Below are 16,337 nucleotides of genomic sequence, written 5' to 3'. Positions count from 1 at the left end.
TAAAATATAGCACACTTTTATATGTATTTTCATTCATAAGTGGATCTTTATTAAAGATTTCGAAAAATTGTAGGAGCCTCCACAAAGTCCTGCTCCGGGGTCTCCACATACTTAAATCCGACCCTGTAGGATGGAGTAATGGCCACTGTACCGCGGGCCCTCTCAAGCGCAAGACTTTAGTTGGAATCCCCCTGTTCGCCACCCGTAAAAGTCATAATAATATATAATAAACGACCCCGCTAATTGCCTGTATAGCCATTCTGCTTAGGATAAATTTGTCGACAATAAAAAAAAAATTAATATCTAGATCTACGGTTTTATAATTGGATCTACGGATTATATATCTATATATTATTTTCCCTTTCATTAGAAACAAACAGATATCATTTGAAACTTTTTTTTTCTGTTCTAAGGGAGACAACATGCCTCCATTGTTATGCAGATCTATTTATTTATATTGGAGGGTGGTTGCCCTTTATCAATGACATTACTTTTATCGCCATTTTATGTTACAAATACACAGGAAACAGCACACTCTGGTCTGGCTTTGTCAACAAATCGTCCGTGGAATCTATATGTTATCGTACGATCTGAACATCTAGATCTAGTTCAAATAATAAATAAAATAGCTTTTGACATCGTAATCTCATTAATATTGGCCTAATAATGGCCTGCGACTTGCCTTGTATGTCTTACATGGCGTTGTATGTCATATCAATGCATATTGTAAACAGTAACAGCAGATCAAGTTCTTCGCATCACTGGAAACTTAATCTAGCAGCAGGTTTGCATCTCTGAATTTGATTTTAATTTTACAACAGTGTCGACCTAAGTTTAGATCTAGATTTACTAGATCTATCTATCAGTTTCAGGCATTTCAACAGAACTCTTTAATTTTTTTCCTTTTTTTAATTTTTAATTAAATTGATAGAATAAATTATTAGCCTTACTGCCTTATTCTTATAATATTATTTAATTAATTTAATTAGGTCTAAAAATAATTAATGGTTAAGAAATTAGACTTAAGTGACAGTTAGACATGGGGATTATGATCTCTATGTACTTTATCTTGTCTGAAAAATATTTACTCTTCACACAGCAATATTCCTATGGCTATATCTATCTAAAATTTATCTAGTCTTATTGAAATTCAGTAATTGTCCCTATCCGTACTATTAGGCAGTAAAAAGGGTAATTCTAAATGGCAGCATGGCTGAGCCTTTGTTATTATTTTAACTGTAATCATAAAGCTTGGGTTTTCTCTTAGATTTTGAGTTTATTTTTTTTGTTTTTGTTTAGTAAGTCAGGTAACAAGAAAAATAGATATCAAGTTATTAATGTGTTGATATCACATGATTTTATTTTTGGCTGACAGTACAAAGAATTTTTATCCATGTAGTTGGATCCAGATTCTAGATTTATTATACCATATAACATATTATAATCTGTATTGTTTATCATTTATTGACTTAAAACAAGCTTTCCTTTGTGACCTAGTGTTGAAGAGCAGTCTTTATAAACAAAAAAAATATTGTGATGGTATGAGAACATGAGCTAATAAACTTTGTTTTTTATTTTTATGATAACAAAAAACTTTTGTCTTTCATTTTTAAATCTTTAGCCACTAAGCAGTTGTCAAAAACTATCTCCCTCATCCCTAAGAGAAGGGATATAATTCTGTATCAATAATTAAAAAAACAAAAACTTTTCTTTTTTAGTTGCATTCCAATTTTTTAATTTGACTAGATCAAATATAATCAATCTAGCATAGACTTTTTTCTTCACTTTCAGTTCACTACTATTGGTCTCAAATGACTCTATATCACCTATATCAAACATTTTCCTTATTCTACAGGTGAAACATTCATATTCCCATTACAATCATATTCACTTTAAGCTTAAACATTAGAAGTGTCATCTGTGAGCTGTTTATTCTTATTTATTTTCATGTTTACAAGTACCAGTACTTATTTTGTACTATCATGCAATCTTGTAATTTAAAAAAAAAAAATGGTGTGTATTTTTGTATTATACATTTGACTTGAATTTTTGTAGAATAGCAAAAAAAAACACAAAAAAAACTAATTTTCAAAAAATCATAAGATTTCATGTCAACAAACTGTGGATACCAAATAAACACCTAAAAATAGCTTCACTATTGATCTCTTAGGTCAGAATTTGTAAAGGTATATAAATAGTTATTTAAAAACTAGCAGTGCATGCATAAACGAAATGACCCACAATTGGCAATTGCTAGCAACTTCCATTGGTTCTTGTTGTGAAATGGTTAAATTTTCTATTATATTATATTATTTATAACAAGAAGGGTGGTAGGGTGATGAATGGGACTATTTAACAGCATTTATGACTCCATAACAGATGAAATAGGCCTACTCCTTAGAATTGAAGACAGCCCTAATCTTATTATAGGTAGTGTTTAGCTAACATCTTCCATATCTCACTAAAACAAATAAATATCACCTATCTTATTCATGGTAAACCAGTTAGACGAGTAAAAACTCCAAATACCTCTACTGTCATGGAATCCCCACATTGATAAAATTATTTAAAAAATCAAACAACGCATTTATTAAAAGAAATTTCTACAAATGAAATTTAATAAGAACATAAAACTAAAATGTTATTTAACCTTAGATACGCCAATAATAGAATAAAATATGCATTTGGGACCCCTCAACGCAAGAAACTAGAACAGCCACAAAATAGAGCAGTAAGATTGAGAACAAATGAATATTCACATTTGATTAGAGTAATACCTTTATTAAAATTATTAAATTTAATACCCTTCAAGATAGAAGACTCAAAAGTAAAGTAACAATTATACATAGAACACTCAACCATAATCTTCAAATACAAAAACAATACCTAATAAAATGCTTAGAAAGACACAAAGATAAAGGCACATTCCTCGTTCCATATGCTAGGACAAATTTGTACAAATACTCCTTTTTCCCTATTGCAATGGAATGGGTTGCCTAAGTCAACCAGGAAAACTAATGACTTATGAGTTTAAGTTGTTGATTAACATGCATGACTAGATTGACCTAGTGACACATGTACAATAGTTAACATTAGTTTATAAGTCAAAAGTCAGTAACACATACTCTTGTCATATTAAACTAAAGTTTTAATGGTAAGACCAAAAATTAAAAGATGACCACTTTTGACATTCTAGTCTTGTATAGATATAATTAATAGAACTAGATCTAGTTTTGATACTGAGTTGACTAGCAAATATATATTTTTATATAATGCATTTATTATTGTGTATTTCCCCATGATTTTTGCTTGTTTTCCAAATAAATTAATTTGTTATATAATAAACACTGACTAAACTGAAAGAAATATACAAAGAAAACAATACAATGTAAACAAAAACACTAAAACTCCAACATTATGTTAAATTTCTAACATGAGCTATAAAAAAAATGAAAAGGCAAACAAAATAAATTTTAAGAGACAAAATGGGGGGAGAGGAGAACAAGTTTAAGAATAGTAGATCTAGGTCTAATGACACCGTTTCACATTTCTAAGAGAAAAAAAAAGTTTAAATTAGTTGAGGAAAAAAAGTAAATAATTACTCCCTAACATTGTTTTGAAAACAAAAGTGATATATGTCATTTCTGTTGTTTGTTGTTTTTTTTTTTGAAACACAATATTGGGATTTCTTTGAAATGTAAACATAAACTTTATAAACAACAATGGAGCAGCCATGCTGTCATTCCAAATTAATTGGTGTTGCTTTCCATCAATTCTGTTCCTATGCATTTTTAATTTAAAATTCAAGTCACAATGTGTTTGGAGGTCTCCCACTACCCCTCTACATGGAGTTTAGTCTTCCAAAAAGACTTTTCTTGATTTTTTTTCTTCTTCTTCATTCTCATTTTTTATGTTGAAGTGTTCAGATGACTAGACCAATACATGAGATGAACTGCGCAGTGGTTTCCAAATCAGGGAGCTCTCCATATAGTTTTCTTTCTATTGGGGTGTTTTGGGGCCAGTGTCTTGTACGGGCCTCTTGGTAAAGAGAGCAGTTTGGGAGGACGTGGTCGGCATTCTCTAGTGACACTCCACATGGGCAGACCTCACTGGTTCCAGTTTTGAGCTTCCGGTACATGTGTTGTCACATTCTGTTGTGTCCGGTCCTGAGTCGAAAGATAAGACGTTGATCTTGTCAGGATAGCATATAGTAAGCATCATCTTTCTTGTGATTTGGATGAGAGCTCGTCCATTTCTCGTTTATTTTATTTACGATTTTTCTTGATGAATACATTATTCTTGACCCTTCCTTCAAACTTGATCTGTGACCAACCTGCTTGTTTACAAAAATGTATCTTCAAAGACTTACAGATCTTTCGATTGGCACAACACATATAATGCAGGCAATCTGAGAATGCTTTTTTTTTTCTTTAGGACTACAACTGATGGGCCAAATAATTTGTGCAGAGTCTAAATTAGAAGGTTGCATGCCATTTGATTAATTGGTGAAAGAGATAACAAAGTTGTGGTTGGGGTTTAACCTTGTAATGCAGGCTGTTCCTTTGAAGGATGATAAAAAAAAAGTGTTGTGGTCAAAATAAACATATTATATGCCAACTATTATATATAGTATTAATATATATATTTTATTTTATTTAAATTTTTATGAAATCATTGAATGTTAACAGGGAAAGTTGAACCAGCCAAAGCAGAGTCAAGTCAAGAGGCAGGTTCTCCATCTACAAAATCAACTAGCGATAAATATAATAATTCAATAGAACTGCCCAGTGAGGAGGTTGAGGTCGAGGTCTCAGTTGAGGATAGAATGATGGGGATATTAACTAATAAAGAGGTGAAAGGGGGTGAATGGGTAGTGACTTCCCCTGATGACTCTGATAGGCAGTATGTAAATATAAAAAATTTGAAGTCACAGCATTGTGATCGAGATTTGCAACATCCTAACAAGTGTTCAGAATTTACAGACAGTAATAAATTAAAGTAAGTAGATTACTTATATTTTTGTAATTAAATGTAAATTATTTGTTAGTACAAAACATTGATATGTATATAATTAATCCTTTTTTTTCACTAAGCAATTGTTTGCAAATTACCTATGTGTATGACCATACGTATTTCAGCATGCACAAGCCACTTTTTTTTTTTTTTTTTTTTTTTTTTTTTTTTTTAACAAAATCATTGAAATTCACATAATAATAGAGAAAAACAAGTCAGAGAGACTTCATTAATGTTCAACTATCACATCAGATGCACTCTGCTCTCCAGTTTGACTAAAGATTTGGCACCTATTTTGTCTTTACCATCATAACTATTGGACTCAAATAGCTGTGAATTACTTACCCCCATCATTATTACCTTATTCTAGAATATTAGCACTTTCAATGTAAATATATCCAATTATAATCCTAAACATTAGCCTAATTTTCATTGGCTAATACAAAAAAACACATTTCACAAAATAATAAAAACTTTTCCAGGGTAGTAAAAACACAAATCTTTGGCATTTTACATCTTGAGATATAATCTCTTCCTGTTTCAACTTCTTATGTAACTAAAGAGACCAATCTTTGATACACATCCATGGTCACTGGTTAGACATTTGTAACCACCAGGTGCTGCAGTGTTTTCAGCCTTCTTTCTACTTCTAGTGTGTACACCATCTGTGATTAGGACTTCTCCTTTATGGGTGCCTTCCATAAGGATCTATTCTGTGCTTCATCACTAATGAAACAACTTGATATCTGCAACTCCAGGGTGCCACTGACTAAACTTGGCTTCTGACATTAGGTCTCTGTGGTTAAAATCTATATGATACTGGACGTTTTATTTTATAAATCATCTGAGACATGCATACTCAGATCTGTTGGTCTTTAAAGACAGTCAGGACACCATTCCTAAGCATTAGAACTAGGATCACTCAAAGTCTTCTTTAACAGCATTAGAGAACTTCTAGCCACAAGCATGTTTTCTGTGGTGTACTCTTGTGTTGTGCTACATAAAATGTGGACATTTAAAAACTCTCTCTTTTACTTATCATTGTATCAGATTTTCTGACAATCATGTCTATCTTTTCTTAAAAGGAATAGGTTGGTTGGTACTTATGGTGCCCTAATAAATTTAATAAACTAAAACAAAACGCATATCTTTTTATGCATTCATAACAACAAAGGCCACACTAGTAGCCTGATATTTTTCAAATAGAAGATATAGGCTACTGTTTTCTTTATTTACTTTTATTAATTTTTTTTTGTTTTGAGTTGGCTGCTGATGATGTATATATTTTTGTAAATGACACTGTATTGAATTTGACATGCACTGTCAGCAGTGTTACATTATTGACCATTACGTGCCCTGTCAGCAGTGCTACATAAATGGCTATGACTCTTTAAGCACCATCTGAGCTGATAGTGTCCTCTTCTATTTCTAGTTTATGTTTAAATATGGAGAAGGCACACACCAGAACAGTGAATAAATGACTACTGTATGAACCACTGTTGACTCCATTAGTGTCACAACTGTGAGTGATGACCAAGAAATTCAGCTATTACCAAACTCTTTGTGTCTTCTGTGAGCTGTTTATTCCATTTTTTTTTTCATAATCACAAGTACCAGTACTTATTTTGTACTGTCATGCAATCTTGCAACTTTAAAAAGAAATAGTTCTTTTGTAAGACTTAGAAAGTCAGGTGGGCAGGTAATTAGTCAATTTTTTTTGTTTCAAGACTAGTCCCTTTCCCCTAGCTCTCATGATAATATAATTGGGAGGAGAGAGTAAATGTTGCTAGTCCCAGTACTTATATATATAATAAACACCATAAGGCTATATTTTTGTATTTTACATTTGAATTGAATAAAAATGATGCTTGATGCAAAGTAAAAAGAATCAAAAACAAAAACAAAAAACAGTATAAGAAAGAAAGAACATAAGAAAGAAAAAAAAAATGAAATAAAATTCAAAATGAAAACTAGATACTACTTTGAAATAATATACAAACAAAGGCTGCCCATGTTTTTCAGTGATTATACTTCACACATAAATTCATATGCTTCCTATTTTACCTTGATTGTTTAAATGTTTTGCTTTCAATGTGCAGAAATAATTTAAAAAAAAACCCAGAAGATTAGACTACTAGACTTGTATAAGTAGCTTTTGCACATATATTGAACACTGTGACAGTAATGCTGAAGTAGGTTTCTCAATAATAGTTCACAACTTAATATGACAGGGGGTTAGGGAGCACAAAAATAAAGGGGACAATAAACATTTAAATTGTGATTGTATTGTTTTCGTTTAACAAAGCCTTATTTGATTATTTTGAATTTAAAAGACTCTTATTTGCTTTGGCTATGAATTTTGAAGTACATTTTGTCAAAATACTTTTAAAATGACTATCAGTAAGTCCAATTTTAAGATGTATTTGACTGAAATGAAGAAATAGTTAAACTATATCTTCTGTTCTGTTAAAATATCCATATCTTAATATGTCCAGACATTACAGTGAGTCCCATTTATTGCTTAGGGTCTCCTGCATGTATTTTGTTATTTATTCCTCGTCTCTGCGGGCTTAGAAAATTCCAAGTACTGACAAGTGTTAAGAATTCTGTTGAGTTAACGTGTCCCATTTGTCCCTCCCCAGAGTGTCAAAAACTAATCCCACAGAAAATTCAGATTGGAACAAATCTACAACTAAATTGAAACCTTTGAACTGTGGTAAAAAAGTCAACTCAACACAGTATGACCATTTACGAGGTTTGTATGTCACATGATTGGATGTGTTGATGACAAGCTTTCATGGAGATCTTAAGCTGTTATGTTTACATTTATACATTTTTTTTTTGTCACTTTATGTTTTAGAATGTGTGCTATTTTAAACTTGTTAGCCTCATGCTTTTTTTATAATGCTTCTGAACTTACCTAGTTTGAAGAATGTCATGTATACAAAGACTGGATTTTTAATATCATGATCTTTGGGCACCTCTGAGTCCACCCAGTGGTGAAGACTGGGATTTTTAATATCAGGATCTTTTGGGCACCTCTGAGTCCACCCAGTGACCCAGCTCTAGTGGGTGCCTGACATTAGTTGGGGAAAATAAAGACAATTGGTCATTGTGCTGGCCACATGGCACCCTCATAAACCATTGGTCATAGAAATGGATGACCTTTACATCTTCTGCCCCATAGATCGCAAGGTCTGAACTCCACTCACTATGTTAAAAATAGCAATTATGCACTGCATTTATGCTTTTTTTTTCATGTTCTTAAAGAAGTGAGCTTAATTCTGGGTAATTGTATAAGCCAAATACTTTTCACACTTGCATGAAAAAGCCCTGTGCACTGTTTCTACACATGAAGTATAGTTAGTAGTCATATCTTCAAAACTTAATTGGTTCTGTTACAGGTATATCAGAGAGACATCAGCATACTCACATCCCTGAACCTGATGTGGCTATGGTATTCCAAACCAATCACAAGTCTTCAGAAGTAGACATGAATGACTTGGAACAAAAGTTGAGACAAGCCAAAAGAGATCTAGAGAGAGACAGCACAGGACAGGTAGCTTTGTTGTACTGTTGACATTCAACTCATTTACAAAACTTGCAAAATATAAAATAGCCTTTAAAAAAAAAGCTTATCTAAGGAAAATAACTCCACACTTACAACTACATATCTTAATAGTGAAGAAATTATTTTTCTTTTCGATATCAAACAAAATGATTAATCGACACATAGGTACAATAAATACAAGTTTCAATTTGATCCAAGAATGGGTGTGGTAGAAATAATGTTTATAATTATCTAAGAGGACAAAACCCCATATATTTTGCCATATCTGTGAAAAATAGGAAGATTAATTTTCCTTGTTGGTATTAAACAAAATAATTAATAACCAGAAATTAAATCTTGAAACCTGTCTTTCTATTTAAATATATCATTTAATATATCAAAACTGAGTTATAATAACATATTTTTTACAGTTAAATACATTCCTGACACATCTTTGCAATATATACTTTCATATTAAACTGTCTTTGAAGTATTTTAATCATACTGAGTGAAACTTATGAATCAAAGATAATAGGAATCACATATAGTCAAAACCTTTTAAAAGAACTTGATACATTTTTTTTTTTTTTTTCAGAAACAACAGTCAGCCCAAGTGTATAATCTTATTGGTAACTTTTGGCGTATCAAGGGCAATACACAGACCTCTATAGAATGTTTTCGAAAAGCATTAAGCATATCACCAGAAGACCCAGAAATACTTTTAAACCTTGCTAGAGTTTTATTTAATCTACAAGTAAGGAGGGTTTTTTTAACACTTTGATTGTTATGTTGGGACTTTATGTAACATCTAAAATCTGGTCATTATTTTATTTTACAGAAATGCTGATAAGTTAAAGTAAAATGTTTAATAACTAAAATATTGGCTAATTGTTTTTATTTGCAAAATTGGATCAGAGTCTCTCTTATTCATTAGTATAGAGTAAACCTTGGCACACAGTAGGCTATAATGTCAAAGCATTAAATAGGCTTATTGGTACAGTCCTGTCATGATTCTGAAAGAGAAAAGAAAAACATTGAAAATCAGGCAGGCTGTAGAGACTGTGTGTTTGATCTTTGCCATTTCTGTAGCATAAAGTTTTATGAGAAGATTCTTTTGTAAGATTTAAAAGTAACTGTCAAAAAAAACATGTTCTTGACTTTTTATATTAACTCTTTCAGCGCTAATTATTTTAATAGAAAAAGATTGAGTTTTCCAGGATGAACACAAAGTTTCAAAGTGGGGTAGAGTTACTAAAACTAATGTAACTTTTTAAATTTTATTAAATAATCTAACATATTAGATTTTATTTTAAAAGAACATGAATGGGCTACAAAAGTATAATAAACAAAATAAATTATTCAGGAAAAATTTTCTTTTATTAATTTGAAACTGAGCACAGAAAAGGAAATATATTAAAAAATTCATTAAAAAAATCGATTTACAGACAAATTTAACCTTTTTATTAAACATTTAATCCATAAATATTGAAAAATCACAAAACTAAACACATTTAATCAGTTCAAATTTCATAGAAGTTGAACAAATGCTCTAAGAAGTTGTATTATTAACTTTTCTCAGGTCCCAGGAAATAAACTCAAAAAGGAACCACTAACACAATGTTGTCTTTTAAAAAAAAAAACTTGTTGGTCCTGCATCCAATTTACTACCAAAACAAAGAACAATTACTCTCATGTCCCGAAAATAAAAAAAAAAGAGTGAAATAAAAGGTTTGACATAAAAAAGATAGTAAAATAAATATTATATACCAAGTTACTGACTGAGAGTAACACCATGCTGACCAGCACTATAAAAGTAACTCGCTGAGAGTTAGGTCGCACTGAAAGAGTTAATTGCTTATTTAAAATATTTTTTTAGTCACAGACTGTCATGCATTGTATTATTACCATCAGTTTAATAATGATTTTTATTGTTTTTGATATTTTAGCTATTTTCTCTAAGTATATTGAGAAATATTTTAAATTTTATTCCAGTATCTTGACGATGCCATTTTTCTAGCACGTCGCTCCCTTCACCTCCAGCCTTCAGGACAGAATGCCTGGTTACAACATTACACACTAGGTGAAATACTCAAATCATATGGACACCCTCAAGAAGCAGCAATGCACTTTAACCAAGCACTCCTATTGAACCCTGGCTTCCAGCCAGCAAGGTCCCATCTCAGAGACCTGGACACTGACTCTCATCCCTCAGTCACACACCTAACCCTGTTCATCATCCTTTTTTTAGTTGTGGGAGTTCTCTTCGGCATTGTCACATCTATAGAATCCAACTTTCAGGACACATCTCTTAGCGACAGCTCCAAGGTTCAACAGAGGCATTTCAACAGGGCAATGGCTATGAGATCAATTAAGCTGGGCATCAACCCTCGCATGTGTAGAATAAGAAAAACTAATTCCTGATAGTGCTTCATCACAGATATATCACATCCTAACATTTTAAAACAATAGTCACATCTATGCGGAATTTCAACATCCTGGTTCTCAAGTCATTTTTATATTTCTTCTGCATGTTGGTTTTGAGCCATATCTTTACTCCCTTGAAAATCGTATCAATGGTAGTGCTTCATCACAGAGATTGTAACATTGTGTTCTCTGTTATTTTATAAAAGAGACCCATTAGCTTAGCTTGGTTTACTACTTGAGAGATCAAGTTATTGTTTTTCTACCCTTATTTTTTGGTATGGAGTCAAACCAATGCTTGGTGACATGGAATCATATTTATACAACTTGATAAATTTCATTATCATCAAGACCACTGTACACAGCCTTCAACCCAAGTTGAAATGGAAATGTGAGCTAAATTTAGTGAGGAGCAAATCAGCTCTGAACATGTGTTTATCATGTATATCTATATATACAGAAAATAGGGTAATATTTAAAAAAAAGGTGTTCAAAAATATATTTGTAATTGTCACGAGTGAAGATTTTAAAGAAGGTTTTCTAAGGTAGCCTAATTTGTTTTTGAATAGTTGTCCCTTTAAGTTATGTCCAAACAGATTTGTTTTGCATTTATTTTCATTCTTTCTGAAAAGTTCATTAAAAAGCAATCTTATTTTTTCTTGTTAGAAGGGTCACCTTTTGTCAAAATGTATTCATAAAAATGATTTGACATTGAAATGGACTTTTTTTTTAAGACTGAAGTCCTTGGTACCCAGTTTGTTCTTAAAACATGTAGTCAAACAAAGAGAGGGCTGTAACTCTGCTCTGGAATTCATTCAGACTTGTCTATCATAGTAATAAACCGGTGGATTTTAGAGTAGTGAATAGGACATTTATTGTACAAAAATAGATGTAGCAGCATGATTGAGTGATGATAAAGAAACATCAGCTACCTCAGCTTGACTTTGTGGGCCTAGTTGAAAGTTAGCTATAGAAAATGGATTAACAGTTATTATTTCAGAACAAATAGGAAATGATCATAACTTGGACAAGAATTGACTATTAGTCACCTTAAAAATCAAAACACCCAGATTTGATTAGAAAGGCTTTCAGAAACTAGTAAAAGCTATGCTATCATTTTCCCACCTGAATGTTTGATTTTGTCAGGCCCTATTTTCTTCCTTTAAGGTTAAATATTTGTTCTGTGCATTATGTCACATTATGTAACTGATACCCAGAAGCCTAGTGTTTAAAAAACAATTTAACCTGCAAAGTGGCAGGAGATCCTGGTAATAAAGCTTTTTTTTAGTTGATAATTCAAACAACCCCAATCATCAAGTTTTATGTTAAGACATTTTCAGTTCAATGAAAAATATACTCTGGTAGGCTGCCTAGATCATAATCTGGAAGATTTCATTCAAAAAGTATTTATTTTTTAAAAGTCTAGAATTCTTTTTTCCTTTTTTTTTTAAATTTATATTATATGTTTATGTGGTTTTAAGTGTCTACGGTTACTTTCTTTTCCCTACTCTCATTATTTTTATCTCTGGCTTTAAGATTGAATCATTAGTTTCAATTGTATTCCACTAAACATAAAGCATGTATCAACAGAAAGTTTACAAATTATAGTGCAAGATGGGAAACATATCTTTAAATAGTCCTTAAATATTGCAGTTTTTCAAAAGAAATATGTATAAAAAAATTAACTCCTATTATGATAAATGCAACATTTATTTTTTAAAATTGCGCTAGACAGTTATCAGCATTTTTTAAAAACTTTTATATGAGAAGCTCTTTTCATGCCTCTATAGAATGATACACTTAGCTAATTCTTTTTAGTTAAAACCTAATGTTAAATAGCTAAACCTTTTTTTTTTTAATAATGACATTTTCTAATGAAAGAGTCAATTACCTCAGTGCATAAGGCCAACCATGGAAATTTATTGTTTATGCTTCTGTTCTAAAGGCATTGAAAGAGATATTTTTTTAACTAGGCAAAATATTATATTTATCTGTGTGTGTGGGGGGGGGGGTAAACTACTTGGCTAACTATCAAGGGGGGTTTCCAGTTCAAATTCTGACTTCAGATGAGTTGTTTGCTGAGTGCCTAAAGGCAGCATGGAAACCTTCTCCCAGATTTCCTTTTCCCCCACATTGCCACAAAAGAGATTGGACCATAGTGCATTGAGAATGCTAGAGCATGAAAGTAAAGATGCACTATACAAAAGCAATTTTAAAAACGTAATGATAATCATAATTTTTTTTTTAGTAGAAGATAACAATTTTTAGAGTTAAACTTGGCTTACTAATAATTGAAATATGACCTATTGGCTTAATGCATGTCTAGGCATTATTTTCCATAAATCTGCAAATGTTTTTTCTTTCCAAAGTCATTTTCTAGTTTCTGATTTGTAAATAGTTATCAACATGTGTGGGTAAGGGTTGTCTGGTTTGTTACTATTGACTTTTAGAACTAAATCCTTGACATTGGTAATGCTGTTGTTCGCCTCGTTGTTGTTGTTGGTGTGGGCAACTTCAATACTCTCTGTGTAAACACAAAACCTTTCTTTCCTATTTTGACATTGATGTAATGTTGAGATGCAATACACTTTAGTTTTGACTGTCTCATTTCTGTCAGTTTACAAGATTTTTATTTGTTGTTTTCAATACAATTGTTTATTAAATAGAAATACAATTGTTTATTAAATAGAAATTTAAATATGTACAAAACTAACTTACTAGTGTAAGTGCTCCATTTATAAGCAATCAGTTTGAATCAACATATGACTAAAGCTGGTAATTTTTTATTTTTTTTTTATAAACAGAATATTGATCATTATTTTTAGCATCTTTCCAGGCAAAAGTGATGTTTCCCTACTTCCCACAATTCCAGACAAAACTTCTTGATATTGCATGGTTTAAAAATAACTTGGGTAGTCATTGATAAGATGCAGTCTTCCATAGTTATCCATGACATTGGAAATATATTAATAGCTTTAATCCAAAGAAAAAAAATCTACTCTCAGTCTGTGGTAATGCTGTTGTCAAAGTAGCTTCTTCAATAACTTAACAGTAAAGTTTGTAACTAAAAAAAAAAACTGAAAGTATCTGACTTTGTTGTTATAGAATTATTATCCCTAGTAGTTTTCCTGACCAAAATGAGATGACCATCAGATACATTTTGGTCAACACTGAAATGAGATTTTTTGTTCTTTAAATGTTGATGTAGATATTTTGTTGGCTTCTAAAAAAGAACAAATACTTTTAACTCAGAACAAGTCACAAAATGTGTACTGTTCATGTAAAAAATGTCTTTGTACAAATGTTAAACACAAAAAAAACCTGTTTGCTCTGTTGTCATTTCATTTAAAATTACAGTATTACTTCTTTGTTATGATGCCCCATCAATTGGTACGGACACTGTGGCTTTAACATTTTCAATTTTGATAGTCTTTTTTTTTCACACAGATATAGAGACCTAAAAGGATTTTGTTTTTTCATTTTAATTTTTTTATAACCAAATGTGAAATTGCATAAATCTTTACTCAATTTCTCAATTATAGATTTATTTTTGAAACTTTTAAAGGTTATAGATTTATAAAAAAACAAACAAACATTTGTAAATATAAAAACTCTGGACATTCGTAACTTTTTTATGGGCCATCATGATATCTGAATGAAAAGTTTCTATTTGTATCTTTCCAGTTGAATCAATAAAAACTAGGACTCTGTTCAACAATCTATACCGGTACATTTAATTTATATATATATATATATATATATATATATATATATATATATATATATATATATATATATATATATATATATATATATATGCTACCAGTGGTAAAATAATTCCGGTCTGAATTAATTATTTTTTTCCCAGACAAGACTTGGAATTTATTTGGTTCAAAGTGGTAAAAATAACCATAAATAAGCTAGTCATGTGCGGTATTCTTAGCTTGACACTGTTAAGTCCATACAGAGTTTTGCTATTTGTAATATCTTTTTTTATTTCATATATATATAAAAAATATACAAGTTAAAAAAAGTGTTTGCTATTTTGTATTTAGGGCACTGACCATTTTCAATATACATTTTGCAGTATATTTTTTTTATGGCCTTTCAGTTCATCTGAGTGTTCATCACTTGTAAGAAGACTTTCAAATTTTATGAATTTTTAATAAGGATTTACACTTAAATGCTACAATCTCTTGGTTGATCCTATACACATTTCATCTCATCACTTACCCTCCGAACTCACTTCCCACCAACTTGTCTTTTAAACAAAGAATATTGTAATTATTTTACTTTATTGTACTGGCTGCCCCATTATGACATTTAGGGCATAACAGACTAGGTAATTATCTAACTAATCATTTTATCATTAATCAGTTAACTTAACTAAATTATAATGGATGATTTTATTAATTATATTATTTATTACTAAATTATACAAAATATATTTATTTGGGTCCAAATATTTTGTATATCATTACAGTAAGTAAATTATACTTAAAAAATATATATTTAGCAATAATACTATAGTTTTTGTATAGACATTTTGGATCATAACTCAATAGGAGAAAAAAAAACAGAATTCATTTGCATAATTTAAATTCAAACACATGGATCTCTATGATGTCTTGCTTTTGCCACAGTGAACTAGCTTGCTTTGTTACAAGTCTTTAGGTGAGACACTGAGACAGCTATTCTCACACTTATTTTTTGGTGTCTGTAGACATGTCGGTTTACTTTTTATGGGGTGGGGTGTGTTGTACCTGTGTAACCATGGTGATACTTGGTGTCAGATGAATAAAAAAAAAATAGCATTATGTACATATAAATGTGTTTGCTTTTAGTAATGTCTTCTTATTTAATGTTTATGGAACTATTGTCTATGATTTTTTGAAATTTATTAGTAGTGTGATATAGGGCCTATTCTAGAATCTAGGTGAAAGTTAACTGAAGTTTGGTACGTGAAAGTACCATGAAAGTTGACCGAGGGCTGTATGGTAGTACTAGGTGAAAGTTAACTGAAGTTTGGTACGTCAAAGTACCATGAAAGTTGACCGAGGGCTGTATGGTAGTACAATGTGAAGTTATAACTGAAGTTTGTATAGTACAACAAAGAATTTCAAAATTAAAAGGGAAATGTTGGTTACATGTATGACTTTAACACTCCTAAAAAATATCAAATACTGATTTGAGGTGTCATGAATTCAAAAATCAAGTCCTCAAGGATTCAAACCATGAACTATTTTTACTCTAGGTGAGGATGGAATTATCTTAGTTACTCATCAATTGGAAATGGCATTCCTTAGAGAATTTTATAGTCATATAAAAGTAATATAAATAGAATTCCAGGATG

At 30.9% G+C, this 16,337-nt stretch overlaps 1 protein-coding gene across 1 annotated transcript; it reads left to right on the top strand.

Moving 5' to 3' along the window:
- Nucleotides 1–489: 489 nt before the first annotated feature.
- LOC106055191 (tetratricopeptide repeat protein 17-like) lies at nt 490–15,813 on the top strand. Its single transcript, XM_056010566.1, has 6 exons — nt 490–784; nt 4,689–4,998; nt 7,656–7,768; nt 8,418–8,572; nt 9,159–9,317; nt 10,556–15,813. Exons 1-6 carry the CDS (start codon nt 667–669, stop codon nt 10,982–10,984), a joined length of 1,284 nt encoding a protein of 427 aa, XP_055866541.1. The 5' UTR covers nt 490–666; the 3' UTR covers nt 10,985–15,813.
- The last annotated feature ends 524 nt before the right edge of the window (nt 15,814–16,337 follow it).

Source organism: Biomphalaria glabrata, chromosome 14 (genome assembly GCF_947242115.1).
Source record: "Biomphalaria glabrata chromosome 14, xgBioGlab47.1, whole genome shotgun sequence".
NCBI lineage: Eukaryota > Metazoa > Mollusca > Gastropoda > Planorbidae > Biomphalaria > Biomphalaria glabrata.
The sequence above is the reverse complement of the archived record's forward strand: the minus strand, read 5'-3'. Positions and strand labels throughout refer to the sequence as shown.

Excerpts from the sequence above, each read along its gene's own strand:
- LOC106055191 (XM_056010566.1), top strand. The coding sequence starts at position 667 with ATGGCCTGCGACTTGCCTTGTATGTCTTACATGGCGTTGTATGTCATA. Across the intron at positions 8,573-9,158 it reads AGAGAGACAGCACAGGACAG|AAACAACAGTCAGCCCAAGT; the intron begins GTAGCTTTGTTG and ends TTTTTTTTTCAG. Across the intron at positions 9,318-10,555 it reads GAGTTTTATTTAATCTACAA|TATCTTGACGATGCCATTTT; the intron begins GTAAGGAGGGTT and ends ATTTTATTCCAG.